The following is a 15,060-nucleotide window of genomic DNA, read 5'->3' as shown; positions in this document are numbered from 1 at the left end:
CTCATGAGTAAGTTGAAGCATTTCTACCAGGCATTTCTGAAAGTTGTAACACAGAGGTTTGGCCTGCCTTGGATCTGAGCAACTCTGAGTGAGCAAATGCAAATGTGCCAGGCCTCAAGGACAATGGGTGGTTTGCACAACAAAAGCTGTAGGAGAAACAAGCTGACGACCTGTGAAAATCTCAGCAGGGGTGCTTAACACCTCGGGACTTGCACCAGAAAATAAAAAAGCCAGTAATTCTAGGGGGTGTTGGGTTTAGGGAAGTTACGCAAATTTGCGCAGGATAGTAAATCTAGTAACTGTACAGTACTCTGTTTATAGTAACCATTGTCCTTAATGTAAATATGTAAGAAAAATTGTGTATGTTTCTGTTCTGTGTCCTGTGTACTGTTTGTTTGTATATGTGTCTTTCTGGCTGCTGTTACAACCAAATTTCCCCTTGTGGGACAATTAAAGGATTATTCTATTCTATTCTATTCTATTCTATTACTGTTTGCGTTTCTTGTAGTATAGATGTGGTACAGTAGCTACTCCACTTTCGTTGTACTATTGTGTAAGTATGACTGTGCAATGACAACAAAGAGTTAAAGTTAATATATACTGATTAAAACAATATCAGTGGTTGAATATATTTGAAACTGACTACAGCATGTGTCCTGACTACCTGTAAGCTCCACCTATTAAAGGCACAGGCAAACAAAAGGTACGTAAAGCGGTTTGTTTACTTTTACCCATCCCTGGTCGATCACCTCAGAAAGCCACACTCTGACAAGCGATTGGCTCGCGGTGCACTCTTTCCGCCAATCACCGAGCCTCTCTGGCTCCGCCCGCCACATCACTAGCATGGCGGCACGTAGAGCAGGAATTCCGCCTATGCAACGATGACAGCGTCGCTGAAGAGATAACAGCGGTAATGACTGTTGTACGATAGTGCAGGTCTGTTGCCCAGCAACATAAAACCCCAGTTACCCTAAGGGTCAGCTAACCTGGTGCGATCGGCTCGGCAGCCTCTCTGTCAGACTTGACAAGACTGCGGATGAAGCCAAGTTTGTGCCCTGATGCTCTGAGCTGGACCGGTGCCTTTACTCCGCTTCAAGTCCTCGTCTGGAAGCTCATTCCTGCCGAATTGTTTTAGAAAGATGGATCTTCTCAGTGTGCTGCATTTCGACGAACTGTCTCATGGACTGGCAAACTTGTCCATGTTTCCTTACTTTGACATGGCGCATTATATCGTGTCTGTCATGGCTCTGAGGGAGCAGCCAGGTGAGTGTTTTACGAGACGTTGAGGATTATAGTTCGTGCTAAGTTTACACTGTGAAGCAGCTTTTTTCTTTCTGTTAACTTTGTTTGGCTGAAGTTTGTAATATCAGACCTCCAGCCATTTTGTTGAAAGTTTACCTGACTGCGTGGCACGTCGGTGGGGAATGGGGCTGTTTAGAAAAAGGAAAAGTTTTCCAGCTGCTTCACATTGAAAACAACGCATAAATAGCCCGCACGTGCTGCTTAAATGTGTTTATATAGCCTCGTTTCATAAGACTCATAAAATATTTATGATTTCATGTGCTTATTTGCATATTTCCTAGCTGAAGTGGTTCTTAATATGCCACTGGTTTGAGATCTGAGCCACTTAGTCAAAAAATAATTAATTATTTTTTTTAAAAAAGTGCTCATTTGCTGTTTTTATTGGTAATATTTCACTTTAAACTACATATTATTTTGTTATGCAAAATCAGACACGCTGTAGGCATCCACTTTGCTTCTGCAAAGTTGCAAGCGTTTTTACAGATTATAAATTATTAATAAGTATTGTAAAACATAACAGCTGTTAATTTGTGGGTTAATTGGCACGCAGCATAGTCTGAACCTTAATTGGATAAGTTTGCATATAAATAGTGCTGCCACATATAGAAGTGCACTGCAACCCATTAAATTGATAAATTATGCAGTAAATACATTAAAAAGTTGCCATGACTGAATTACTGGACCTTACTATCATCTTATTTACATAGAGTGAATGTTTTGGGCCAGACCAGGTGATGAGTTTGAAGCATATTCTGATATTTTGTTCAGAAAATGCACAGATTAATGAATTCAAGCAAACTATAGCTAGAAGCATCATCAAACTCAGAACAGTCTTAGTTAGGCATGTGAAGAGCTTTGTTCAGTTTAAGTATTCAGATCTGTTAAGTTTAAGTAGTAATACTAATGGATAAATTCCACTCAAATAAACAAGGTCCTGCATTCAAAGGGACTGTCCAATCAGCTAGCTTTACTGTCAGTGGCTGTTGCTGTTAGTAAGGGTGGAGCTACTTCATATTGTGTGGTCTTTTAATCGATGGACCCATATGCTGACTGAACATCAGCAACAGCCATTATCAGTCTTTCTGGCAAATATCAGCCTATCAGCACAAAGCTAATGTTCACTAATAGAGGCCTGTTTATATGCTGCGTCACATCAGCTTTTCATTGATTTTCAGCTACTTGCTTTAATGAGTACACTTGTTTTTCTGGGTAATGAAGATTTCTTAGTTTCTCTGTCAAAAATCAACAATAAAAAATATTGGTATCAACTCAGAATTTCAAAGTACGTCCACCCCTTTACCTGGTGGTTACCTCTCACTTCACCATAGAGAGCATACTGGTGTGCTCTGTGTCAGTGTGGCACACTGGATGCTTTGCAGTACATATCCAGAGAATTTTAAACACAGCACAAAACATTACTGGCTTTCCTTTTCCCTCCCTGGAAGAGATTGCAAAAGCGAGATACCTTTCAAGATGCCTTAAAAATGAATAAGGACACTTTTTCACCCTGGACCCTTGCTGTTTGACCCGTTGCCCTCTGGTAGACACTACAGAGCCATCAAAACAAGGGTAAACAAATGGCAGAACAGTTTTTATCCTAGTACAGTCACGGCTGTAAATCAAACATTTATTGCGGTGCACCATGGTACTTTTTATTTAACCCTTGACACCTTTATATTCATAATTATTTATTACCTTCTGCACCGTGAGAACAACTCTGTTTGATGGTGTGAATGGCTTGTTTTGATACTGTGTGGTATTTTTTTTTGAGGAACTTGCAAAAGTAGCAACTCAATTTTGGTGGAGCCTCATGAGTCATTACTTGTTTATCTCAGGAAAGCAAAAGCAATTAAGCTCTCCCCACAGCCTCAGTATAAACCTTTTAGTTCTGTTGTCTGCAGTCTTTCGTTGTAGCAGTAGTTAGAGATCATCGTCACAAAAGTTTAAAAGCCAAATGCTTTAGCTGTGTTACAGCCTATTGCATGAGCTCAGACCAAAGTTGTGCACTGAGCCATGTTATGTCACCAAGATAGTGGCTATGGAGACAGGTGGACTTTAACTGCACAGGGAGTTGACTCAAGCACGTGGACAGTCCATTGTAGTCCCCCTGCTGTAAGTCTATGGGCTATTTTTGAACTTGCCTTGCAAAGCATCTGAGCTGCTGTGACCTTTTTAACCCTGTGTCCTCTACTCCGGTCTGTTTGTCTCTGGCTGGACGAAAGAATCACAGGGAGCGACAGTGTTGACAACACCGTTTGCAAAATTCTCATGTTGGTCGTTGCTTGTTCGCTCACTTCATGTTAAGCAAGTTTGGTGAAGATCAGTGACTTGCTTAACAAACAAACAAAAGGCCACTGAGAGAATGGCCGAGGGCAGATTTAAATCTCTGGGTCATTTAAAAAGAAACTGCAAACTCTGTCAAGGCACAAAACACTCAGGAAGCCCCCAAAAAAGGAAAGGAATGCCATAAACCATTCAACCCTCCTTCGCTAGTCTCTTTCCTCTTTTCTCTTTCCTCTGTGTCAAATCCACCTCCGTGCTGTGCAGCGGTGGGGCGGCTCCAGACGTTCTCAAATGTTAGCGAGAAGAAAAACAAGTTTCAGTTAGGCTTAATTGCACCTTAGACACACATACTGTACAAACGAGTATTTTAAAGGCGCTTGTCTGTTCTACCCCCTGTGTTTATGCCATTACGGAGTTATTTTAAGCACATTTATAAACACTGCTGAGAGTGGAGTGTGTGGAAAACGGAAGGACGGGGACAAGGAAGGAGAGCAGTGGTTATATGTCAATCAGTGGGCCTCTCTTTAAGCCAGAGATAACCAGAGGTGTCTTTTTTTGGGGGGGGGTATTTAATGCTGGCTATAATTATGCTGTCCACAGAGGGAGGAAGAAGAAGAAAGCGCTAGTGGGAGGAAGAGAAGACTTGTAGATGTGCACACTAGGAGGAATGAAAAAAACAGCAGTTTCCGTGTTAGATAATGCTGTGTTTGGTCTGTATATTTGTTAGATGTTATCCTGGTTAAAACGGAAAGACTTTAGTTAGACTGCTGCTGTGGAACAGGTGAACTGCAAGAGAGAAAAGAAGGAAGGAAGACATCTGCAGTGTAGTTGACCTGCATTTCTCAAATTTGACTTGTAAATCCACTTCCTTCCCATGCAAAACCAGAAGAAGGGATTTTGCATGTCAGAGCACTCTAAGCAGTGCTTTTATATTTCAGCGGAAATGGTAAACAGTGTAATATTTTTTTTTTCTGTTGTTTGCTTCTTCACCGACTTGTAGATGTAATCATGTTTTATGAATTGATCTCCCTCCATCTTTAATCTCTGTGCGACCCATCGGGAACCCGCACTGACTACAGCAGTTTGCTTTGCTGTGGAGCTAAAGGTGATGACAGTGCAACAGTGTTTACTGTGTAAGCAGTGTGGTGCATTGGTAAACTCTGCGCTACAACGACCACAACAACAAAAAGCAGTGTCGAGGGTTTAGGCTGGGGGCTATCACAGAGAACAGGATGTAAATAACTGTCACGATGTCAGACTTTTTTTAAATTGCTGTTCCCCACTGAAATTTCTTTTTACCCTCCCCACCATCGTTTTAACCACATGAGGTGTGTTACATCAGACTTCTTGAGCGCAATCATGGAAAAAAATCATAGTATTACACAGTGATGGCTGAAATCTGCTGACACTGAGCTGGAGCCACTTTATAGTGTATTCCTCACTCTGTTTGTTTATTTGTCTGTGGCATGCTGGAACCCACACTTAGTTGTGAGGAAAAGCGAAGTTATACCTTTTTCCATTTGTTTTCTAATGCATGTGACTTTAACATCTTTAAGCATAAGATTACAACTGTGGTCAAAAGTTTACATCCACTCATTGTGGGCACGAATTGTTGTTGTGTTGGAACATCCAATTGTGTCAAAGTTACAAGTTCAAGAATGTGAAGGTTATCCTTCTGTTTCATTATTCCAACCACTTTATGAAATGTACCATTACCACTTGACTACCAGTACCACAGCCCAGAGTATGATGCTACTATCACCATGCTTGACAGCTGGTACATTGTTCTTTTCACTCACAATTCTTTCTCCAATCATACATCTTGTCATTGTGGCCAAAAAGCTCAATCTTTCTCCAGAACACATTTGGCTTGTCAATGTGGGCAGCTGCAAATTTCAGTCAAGCTTAAAGATTTCAGTTTTGTTGCCAGGGCTTCTTTCTTGGTCAGCATCCTCTCAGTTTATGGTGATGTAAAACTCACTTCGCAGTGATGCTGGTGTTCCAGCAGTTTCCAGTTCATGGCAGGCTTGAGCCTCTGTGTTCATGTATCGTTCCCGAGCGTCCTAACTAATTTCCTCCCATCTGAGGCTGACAGTTTGGGTCTTCTTTCAGACCTTGGCAAACTGGTGACGCATCTGAGCGACCTGATGACCATCCTGCAATCTGTAGGTTTTTAGAAATGGTCCATAAAGATTCTTGAATGGCCTTCCATACTAAAAAGCTGGGTCTGTGCCAAGGAAAACAACCATTTTAAATGAAGTCATTCATTAAAGTCATACATCTGTGTACCTGCTTGTTTTTTGTGACAGGAGACAATCCACCAACTATGCATGCGCCCAGGCAGCGGACCTCAAATAAGTATAATAGGATTGATCACTCGGCTGTCTGGTCTCCAGCTGTCTGTGTCCGCAACAGAGTATAATTTCAGCTTTATACAAAGGCATATCAATGAATAAGCTCCTTTAGTACTGGCTGCTTACCTGTTGTATCTTTATGCCAGGTGCATTTCCATTTGTATATGTGATATCTCAGTGCAGGAGGAAGTCCAGGTGAAATGTAAAACTTACTGTATTCAGTGTTGAGTTTCACCCGTGACTCTTGCAAGCAATTAGTGAGATGCTATCCTGCATTTACTCACAGGTTCAAGTGTCTGCTACCAGACATATCAGCTTTCACATTTTCCTCCACTGGAAATGGTCTCATGTAGAAACTTTGAACTCATTTTAAAGATGTTTTCTAAGGAACTGCCACTCTATAGAAAGTTAAACAGTGAACAACTCAGACGTGAGGCCGAGGGAGGCTACATAGGAAGCAGTTTTAAATCCTCCTGGTTTACCAATCTCACTCCAGGAGTCTTTAATCTTTCCGTAATCCTCAGATTACCATTTTGGTCCTGTGTGTGGTCACTGACTCAGGGCAGGTAACACAGGGATTGACTAAGAGCTAACTGTCTTAGGTTCAAGACAAATGTATATCCTTGTGTACGTTGGAAGCATTCATTTTGGTTGAGGCAGACAAGGCATGCAAGATTATATTCGAGTATGTCAGAAAAAGTACTGCATGAAATGCATGTGTATCTCAGGCCACCCATGATGAAGTCCACCTTTTTAAAGAGAGATCTAATGACATCAGTAGCTACACTGATTACTACACTAAGCTCTCCATGCCACAACAGTGGATTTAAAAAACAAACAAACAAACAGTCAAGATATGATTGAAGTACAGACTTGCAGCTTTAATTCAAAGGGTTTTAACAAAAGTAGTGTATTAACTGTTTAGGAATTACAGCCTTTTTATACAGCCTCCCATTTTCAGAAACTCAAAAGTAATTTGACAGTTGACTGAAAAGTCGTTTCATGGCCAGGTGAGGCCTGTTCACTTTATTATTTCATGTCAAATTAAGGTAATAAATGAAGTCGAATGGATTCCAAGTATTCAACTTGCATTTGGTATTGCTTCACTGAAACTCTCAATAATAGGTCCCAAGAAATGGTGACACAAGTGAAGGAGCCCATTATTAGACTGAAAGACCAAAATAAACCTATTAGAGAGATAACATTAGGAGTGGCCAAATCAGTAATCTGTGACTCCTCCTTTCCTCAGTTAAAAAAATTCCCCACACAGCATCTAGACAAGTCCATAGCAGTCTCGAGGAAGCAGGCGTATCAGTGTTATTTAACTCTACAGTATAGAGACGCCCTCATGAATGTAAATGGAGAAGGTTTACAACAAGATGCCAAACACTGGTTACTGTGGTTGGCACAGAACGTGAAACAGGAAGTTCTTTTAGATGCTTTCTAGACTTAGCTAGAAAACATCTAAAAGAGACTGTACATGTCTCAAAGAATTGTTTTGACAGAAACCAAGATGAACTTGTACCAGAATGATAGGAGGAGGAAAAAGATGGAGAAGGGGAGAAACAGCCCTTGATCCGAAGCATACACGTCATCTGTCAAAGTTATGGCATGTATTTCAACCAGTGGTTGATGATATGACTGCTGATAGAAATAGCAGGATAAATTCTGAAGTCTACAGGGCTATACTCGCCGCTCACATTTAGCCAAATGCTGCAAATATCAGCTCTTCACAGTGCAAATGGATAATGAGGCAAAGCATACCGCAAAAGAAGCCCAAGAGTTTTTCAAGGCAAAGACATGTGATTCTTCAAGGCCAAGCCAGTCTCCTGACCTCAGCCTAATAGAGCAGCTTTTCAATTATTAAATACAAAACTGCATGCAGAAAGAACCACAAACAAGCAGCAACTACAGGCCTCTGCAGTAAAGGCCGGGCACATCTCAAGGCCACTACCCCTTGAAATAAAGCTGAAATCCTGCACTTGAATCATATTGATTGTTTGATTTTAAAATCCACTGGTATACAGAGGCCTAACAACATCTAAACCTGAAGGTCTTAATAGAAAGCAGCTTCCTTGCTAATTCATGCTCAACAGCCCATTTTGTCTTTGAGTCTTGGCCGGTCCTGTCATGTAGATATTGTGTAAATGGTTTCAGTGGAAAAGAAATGCAGTTTTCCTATAAACAGGGTTTTTTTTTTTTTTTACCACAAGTCCAGTCACTCATACTGCAGCTGTGATTGACAAATAGCTCCTTTTCTTTGTTCAGTCTATCTGTGAACCTCAAACAATGTCTATGAAAGAGTAGGGAGGTGCCTCAGATAGAAAAGAGGCCAAAGTATCAAACTCCATTATGTTCCAGTTATCTGTTATCTTCAAATTGAACTGGTTTATGTATCAAGTTAAGCCCAGTGTAAACGACATCTTACTCATTCACAGCACTAGTCTCTCTAGTCTCTTTATTCTAGGGACCTGCCCAATAATAGTGATCATTTATGTTTATTGTTCTTCATTATCCATTTTTGCTGTTGTGCAGGAGCTCTCGAGGTGTCCAGAGTCAGCCCCTTAGCCTGCTGGTTCAGCTCCATGCTCTTCTGTTTTGGGGGAGCAGTGCTGTCGGGGATCATGCTGGCAGAGCCACCAGTCGCTCCTTTGTCCAACAGCACCGGTGTTCTCCTTGCTTCAGTCATATGGTAAATATCTGATGGTTGAAATATCTGAGGCTGAAAAATAAGGTGTGTAGATTCAATTAGTGAATAATAGATAAATAAAGTAATTATCCAAGTTTTCCAAACGTGGAAGAAATAGAGATGTTTTCAAAGAGTGTCTGTATCTAAATAAGTCCTTGGCCCCCTCTGCTGGTGGCTTATATTATTACACCTGTCTCACAAATAATTTACAACACCCCCTGCTGGTGAATGTAGGTACTTGACAAAGACCTGAGGGTAATGCTGTCAAAATCACCTTGAGCCTTGTTTAGTGGCCATGTCATTGAAACGTGCATGTGTCCACGTGTTAAATGAGCCTTGTGTGTCTCTATTAGGTACCTGGTGTTTTACTGCCCCATGGACCTGGTGTACGCATGTGCGTCGCCGCTGCCCCTCAGACTGGTGCTGTCAGGGATGAAGGAAGTGACGAGGACGTGGAAGGTCCTTGGAGGGGTGACTCAGGCTCACAGCAAATACAAGGACGGCCTTCTTGTTATGATTGCCATCGGATGGGCTAGAGGTCAGTAGGTATGAGTGTGACAGGGTTTTGTTGTTTTGTTTTTTTTTTGCATGTTAGGGCTTTCAAGTAACCATAAAATATTTGAATATTTAACACACATATTTTACATATTAATGCGTAGCAACCATATATCTCCCTACTCTCCCTACCAGGTGCTGGAGGTGGTCTGATAAGTAATTTTGAGCAGCTTGTTCGAGGAGTGTGGAAACCAGAGACAAATGAGCTCCTCAAAATGTCTTAGTAAGCCTCACACAGGACTCTCTAATATTGATTTTATGATATTTTTGTGGTCATAAAATGTAATTTTTAATGCATATTAAGTATATTGTCCTATCTTGACTGTAATTTGTTATATTAATGATATACTATATACCAGGCAAGCTATTTTTTTCATGGTCCCTGGTTGTAGCTTTTCAACAAGTCATACAGAAATTAAAGTGGCATCAATCCTTTCACTTTACCCGCAGTGATAACATAAAGATGAGGGTATTTTCCAAACTTTCCACACTATTCAACCACGCTGAGGATGCAGTTTATGCAACTGGAAGCCTGACACATCTAGAGTTAACAACATGCCCTGGTTTATTTGTGCATACAAGATGTGATTTATTTCAGTTGTATGTATATGCTTATCTTCTATTTTTCAGTTTTTGTTAGGATTTATCTTTTTTCTTTGCTTTTCTCTTCAGTCCCACAAAGATTACCCTGATCGGGGCGGTGCTGTTCGCTCTGCAGCAGACACACTACCTGCCTCTCCAGAAGCACCACCTGATGTTCATTTACACCGTCTTTATTGTTGTCAACAAGGTCAGTCTGATGCCAAATCTGGACTCCAAACCTGAACCTATGAGCAGGCTATAACTCAAAATTGTAGTAACTTGGAAAATTCCAAAAAGGAGGTCTATTTTTGATCAGTTTAGCTTAACTACTTGCAGCAAAAGAAATGAATAAATGCCACTCTTGTTATTAAGTTAAAACTTTGGTATAGCAAAGGTTTTAGTGCCACAGCTTCCTCCCAAATCGGTGCTATCGTGTCTTCTAAATGACCTTTCTCGCTCTGCTTTTTTGAAGTTTTCGCCGTGGTGACTCACATTAGTACGGTATTACCCGTAGGGCTGGGGCTTTTGCATCATTTTCATCAGCTTGCATCATCCACTTTTCTCTACTCTGGGAAACTTGTGCTCTTGACTGAGACACAGATAAATCTAAGACGTCTTCTTTCAACTCTCATTCTGTTAGCTCCCTCTGACTCTGATCTGTCAAATTAACAGCAAACAGTTTCATCACATTTAAGAGCTGTGTCCAGGCCTGCTGTTTGTTATTTTGGGTTCTCGGTGTTGCAGATGTTCGCTCTTTTTCCCAAATGAAAAGTAAATGCTCATAAATTTAAATTAAATTTGTTTGAGGTGGACTACAGTTGTTCAGCTTTCTATGAAAAGTGACAATTTGTTGTCTGTAATAAGCTGAAATGTTTTCTGTGTCATCTTATTTGCTGTTTGATTTGACCTCATTGGTGTAACGCTACAGTCACAAACAGTGGTAAGAGGCCACACCAGCATTGTTGTGACTGTGTGATGAACTTGCTAGCTTGTTATCTTTTGAAATGGTTACTTTGAAGATGGGGATCACTTCTGCTGCGACCACTTGCAGTCAGTTGCCATCTTCAAAGTGGCTTTGGTGCGGCAAGATGGCGGAGTCGCTCTATTACGTGTGAAAACTGCAAATCTGAAATACTTAACTACTAGACCTCATAATTTCGAAACAGAAGTTAAAACACCTTCATAAATGGTGATATACGTGCTCTGCAACATTGGTTTTATATATGAATATAACCAGCTGGCAATGAGTTGACAGGTCATAGACAGGTTATGCTCATCGGTGCTGCTGAGCGTAACTGGACTAACTCAGCTTGACTGCAACATGGTGGCAATATTTCTGCGTTTCTAAATTAGACGGCAGCTGTTTGCAAACCTTGTCTGAGAGTGATTGCAGTCACTATGAGTCAGACTACAGTTTGAAGACATGTGCAATCAGCTTGCCATTGAAAATTGATCACTCAGAAGTTGAGAGTGAACTTCTGGGTGGCCACATATGCCCCTTTCCCACTAACACCCACTCGGCTTGGCTCAACATGGTTTTCAATTATAATTGAGTGCCACCTCATTGTGGGTGGAGTTGTTAGAACAAGGTAGCCCAAATTTCCTGTGACGTTATTTGTATGATACAAACACAAGACAACAATGAGCATCAAGGCAATGGTATACCTACTGCGAAACCGATGGTAAACGTACGGTCTAATTGGACCACGATGTTGGTTTGTGTGTGGGCATTTCCCTCGTTGTCAGGTCACTTGGACACCAGGCCGAGTAGATATTAAAAAAGTACCTGGTACCAGGCACTACTACCTAATGGAAAACCCTAAAAACTGAGTTAAGCCAAGTAGGTACTAGTGGAAAAGAGGCTTTGCTCACCGCTACCACTTGCAGTCAGTCTCTGACAGCAAAAGAAATCAATATTCATTCATATGTTTACAAATGTGTATACATGTGGGCCTTTAACCTCCATATTTGCCAACTAGTAACACCATGTGCCTGTTGGGTGGTGCAGAAATGAACACTTTCCTGATTTGAGACCAAGGTGGAGACACATGACAGTAACGGGGAAGCATTTGTAAATAGGAGGTTTGCGTAATGATGGGAAAAACCTGTGCAACACTGAATATGCCAAACCATCCGTTATGGCAACCTCTGAAAATACAGGAGGCAACTGAAAGTACCAAGCTAGCCGGGGAGCATAGAGGTGCCTGCTGTGGCTGAGGTAACAATACGAGCAAGGTTTCAAGGAAAGTGATAGAAGTAGCCATGTGATCCATTCGTTATTTTTAAAAATGTTCATTATAGCTGCTTTCAGGACGTCTGCTCTGTTGAAGGACAATTTATTCTCTCCCAAATGTCATTAAATGTCTCATCCTAAATTTTTCAGAAAAATATTGACGCATGTATGTTTTGCTCTGTAGTCAAGGATGATGCTGACGGGCTCTTCCACCTCACCCTTCGCCACCATTGAGTCAGCCCTCTATAAGACCCTCTTCGCCGGCTACTCGCCTTATGCCGCCCTCACCAGTGAGGTGAAGAGCGCTTGTATCGATAATAGCAGCATGAACAAGACAACCACCACCAAAGAGTCCAGTGAGAATGGATCACCGGGGCAGCAAACCCCAACTTCTCCAGCCACGGGACAGAGCAGCTCGCTCGAAGCCAAAGAGGAGTCACCGAACGCAGCGGCAACAAACTGCAAAAAGACCAACTAGTCAGCCTTCACCCTGTAGCGCCTTTTCACCTCTAAGCAGGGCTGGAGTCATTTATGATTCACACATTTCAAGTCAGGAGTTCACTTTAACTTTATTTTTCCATTTTGTCTTTTGTGCAGGGACACGCTTATTGTTCTACAGGCTAAAAGGCCATGTTTCTTTTTCTCCAAAAGATTTCTTTTGCATTTCTTAGAAAGCGATTTCAAGCTGGCTGCTGAAAAGGAATTTCAATAAAAGCCAACTCCAGCAAAGCCCTGCACCTTATATTCTGGGATAATCACCACATCCTTAAAGTACTTTAATGCTTTTCCTGCTGTTGGATATGAACATCAAACTATCTCTGGGCTGTAGCTTAATTTTTGAAATATATATTTATAATGGGAACAATCAATTTCAGGGGTTTTGGGGACCAGTGCTGTGCACCTGCTGATCTACGAATGTACTTCATTCCTCTCTGTATATATTCTGCTTCGTGTAAATGCTAAATTTCTTACTCTGAAGTGGTTACATTTTTTAAGAAAAAAAAAAGAAATTCTATTCTATGACATCCAGAGATTTTATTTTATTTATACATAATGATTTCACTCTTGAATGTGTAACATTTTGAAATGGAGCACAGTCTTATTCAGTCACTCTGGCGAATGCTTTGAATGATGATTGAAAGCATGAGAATAAACAGGTTTGAATGCATGTGATTTCCTGCCTATGGTGTTATTGTACTGCTCAGTGAACACGAGTGCACTTGGGTTTAAATTGCCAAACATCAGTAGTTAAATTTTAAAATGCGTCTATCCTTGAAAGAATCTTCTCCTTATTAATGCAGCTCTCTTAGCTACATTTGTTCAGCTTCATGTGTCAAAGGAAAAAAAATTAATGACTACTTTTAGCTTCTTGTAAGTTGATACAAAGCAGCGCAACATCTAGAAGTAACCTCCACTATAGGCTGAAAGATTGCATCAGTTTATCATCAGCACCTGATTGATACCTCAGCCTCTTTAAAAAGCTGCTGGAGAGAGATCCCCACCCCCGAAATCCCCTCCTCCCCCGCCTCCCAAAGTTCTCATCTATGTAACCTCAGACAGCGAAGAACCCCCCTGTGAATACAAATTAAAAACAGAGGGTGGGTGTCAAAGAGAAAAGAGAAGCTGTTCAAAGGCGATCAAAAGCGATACTGGTTGAGATGATGTACCTGCCTTTAAAAAAACGCCTCAAGTCCACAGATGTCAGACGTGTGCGTGTCAATTACGGGCTCGTAGCTTGCGGTGTTTGCTGCAAAAAAAACTGCTTTGTGTTGCTTTCTGACTCTAATGGTGAACTGCGTGACCTGGAAAATGGAAAGACATGTTAATAAGCCGCTGTTATTCCCTGTGATGGCTGTTATGGTAAGAAGGCAGGTGACACGGCAACAGCTCAGAGCCTGAATGGTCCCAGACAATTCTCTTAATGAGGTCCAAACCTGTATGACCCTCCCCCCACCCACCACATTTACTCACTGAACTGAGCAGGCCCTCCTCTACTCCCGAGCCCCGACTTATTTCTCCACGACCCTTCGCACCGTGCTCTCCACCTGCCTCCATTCTGCCTGTATTTAATGTGTCAGGTGCAGGAAATTAATCCTTAAATGGTTTCCCAAAGGCTGTCTTCCAAATACACACACACTGCCATTGTGCACACATTCACCTTCATGACTTTGAACCTGAATGCGATAAGGATTCAGCGCACTATACCTCGGAATATTCTCTCTAAATTTGCTACAGAAACACAATTATGTAACAAGACACAATGCGAGGATACGGTGAGCCCAAACATTCCTATACACATTTGATTTTGAGGGACAGTCCAAGGCCACGGGGCACACATAAACACCTAAATGTCTTTCTGTTATTTCATTTTGATATAAAACATATAGTATGCTGAGATTTTTAGTTTTTAGGTTACTTGGCACCTTTAAATAACTCTTCACTCTTGTATTTGCTGGACTCCCCTCTTTAGAATTTATTCTTTGCTTTTTTCTTTTTTTATGGATCTAACCTCCATCCTAACTTATAGTTACTCACACAATAGTGGATTTATAAAAAGTGTAATGGTACAACTGTAATTAACATTATAATGACCTTTTTATTTGTAGCACGTGTCTCCAACCCCCATGGTGGCTTTATAAGCACTCAACATTACATTACAGCCTTGTGGATGAAAGGTGCAGGACGAGGTAGTGAACACTTGGTGGCGTGAGGAGGCGTCATCTCTGATGGCTTGATGCCTGGGAACTGACAGGTTGGCCAGCAGCTGCAGGCAAGAAAGGATAGGGACAGGAGGGAACCCTCTTTGCAGAGCCAATGGTGGCTGCTTGCATGTGAGGGTGTGTGGTCTGGTTTAGCCGTGCTTGTGAGGAACGTGAGTAGATGGTTCACTAATCTTTTGGGGACATTTTGTATGCTGGGGACATTGTGGATTGACAGAAACACTGAATCCAAAGACATCGTCTGTTGGATGACCCAAGTCTTCAGATTTATTTTCTCGGTGTTTTTAAGGTCAAATGAGATTTTCAGAGAAATGTCCTCTCATGTGTAACAAACCAGCTGAC

General features: G+C 41.4%; 1 protein-coding gene across 1 annotated transcript; it reads left to right on the top strand.

Annotated features, from left to right (window-relative positions):
* The first annotated feature begins 831 nt into the window (after nt 1-831).
* Nucleotides 832-13,166, top strand: tmem38b (transmembrane protein 38B). The gene is made up of 6 exons (XM_003454959.5): nt 832-1,263; nt 8,475-8,631; nt 8,982-9,166; nt 9,319-9,406; nt 9,856-9,973; nt 12,183-13,166. Exons 1-6 carry the CDS (start codon nt 1,140-1,142, stop codon nt 12,474-12,476), a joined length of 966 nt encoding a protein of 321 aa, XP_003455007.1. The 5' UTR covers nt 832-1,139; the 3' UTR covers nt 12,477-13,166.
* Nucleotides 13,167-15,060: the final 1,894 nt, after the last annotated feature.

This window comes from Oreochromis niloticus, linkage group LG7, assembly GCF_001858045.2.
Source record: "Oreochromis niloticus isolate F11D_XX linkage group LG7, O_niloticus_UMD_NMBU, whole genome shotgun sequence".
In the NCBI taxonomy this organism is placed as follows: domain Eukaryota; kingdom Metazoa; phylum Chordata; class Actinopteri; order Cichliformes; family Cichlidae; genus Oreochromis; species Oreochromis niloticus.
Note: the sequence above shows the minus strand (reverse complement) of the source record. Positions and strands in the feature narration are given on the sequence as shown.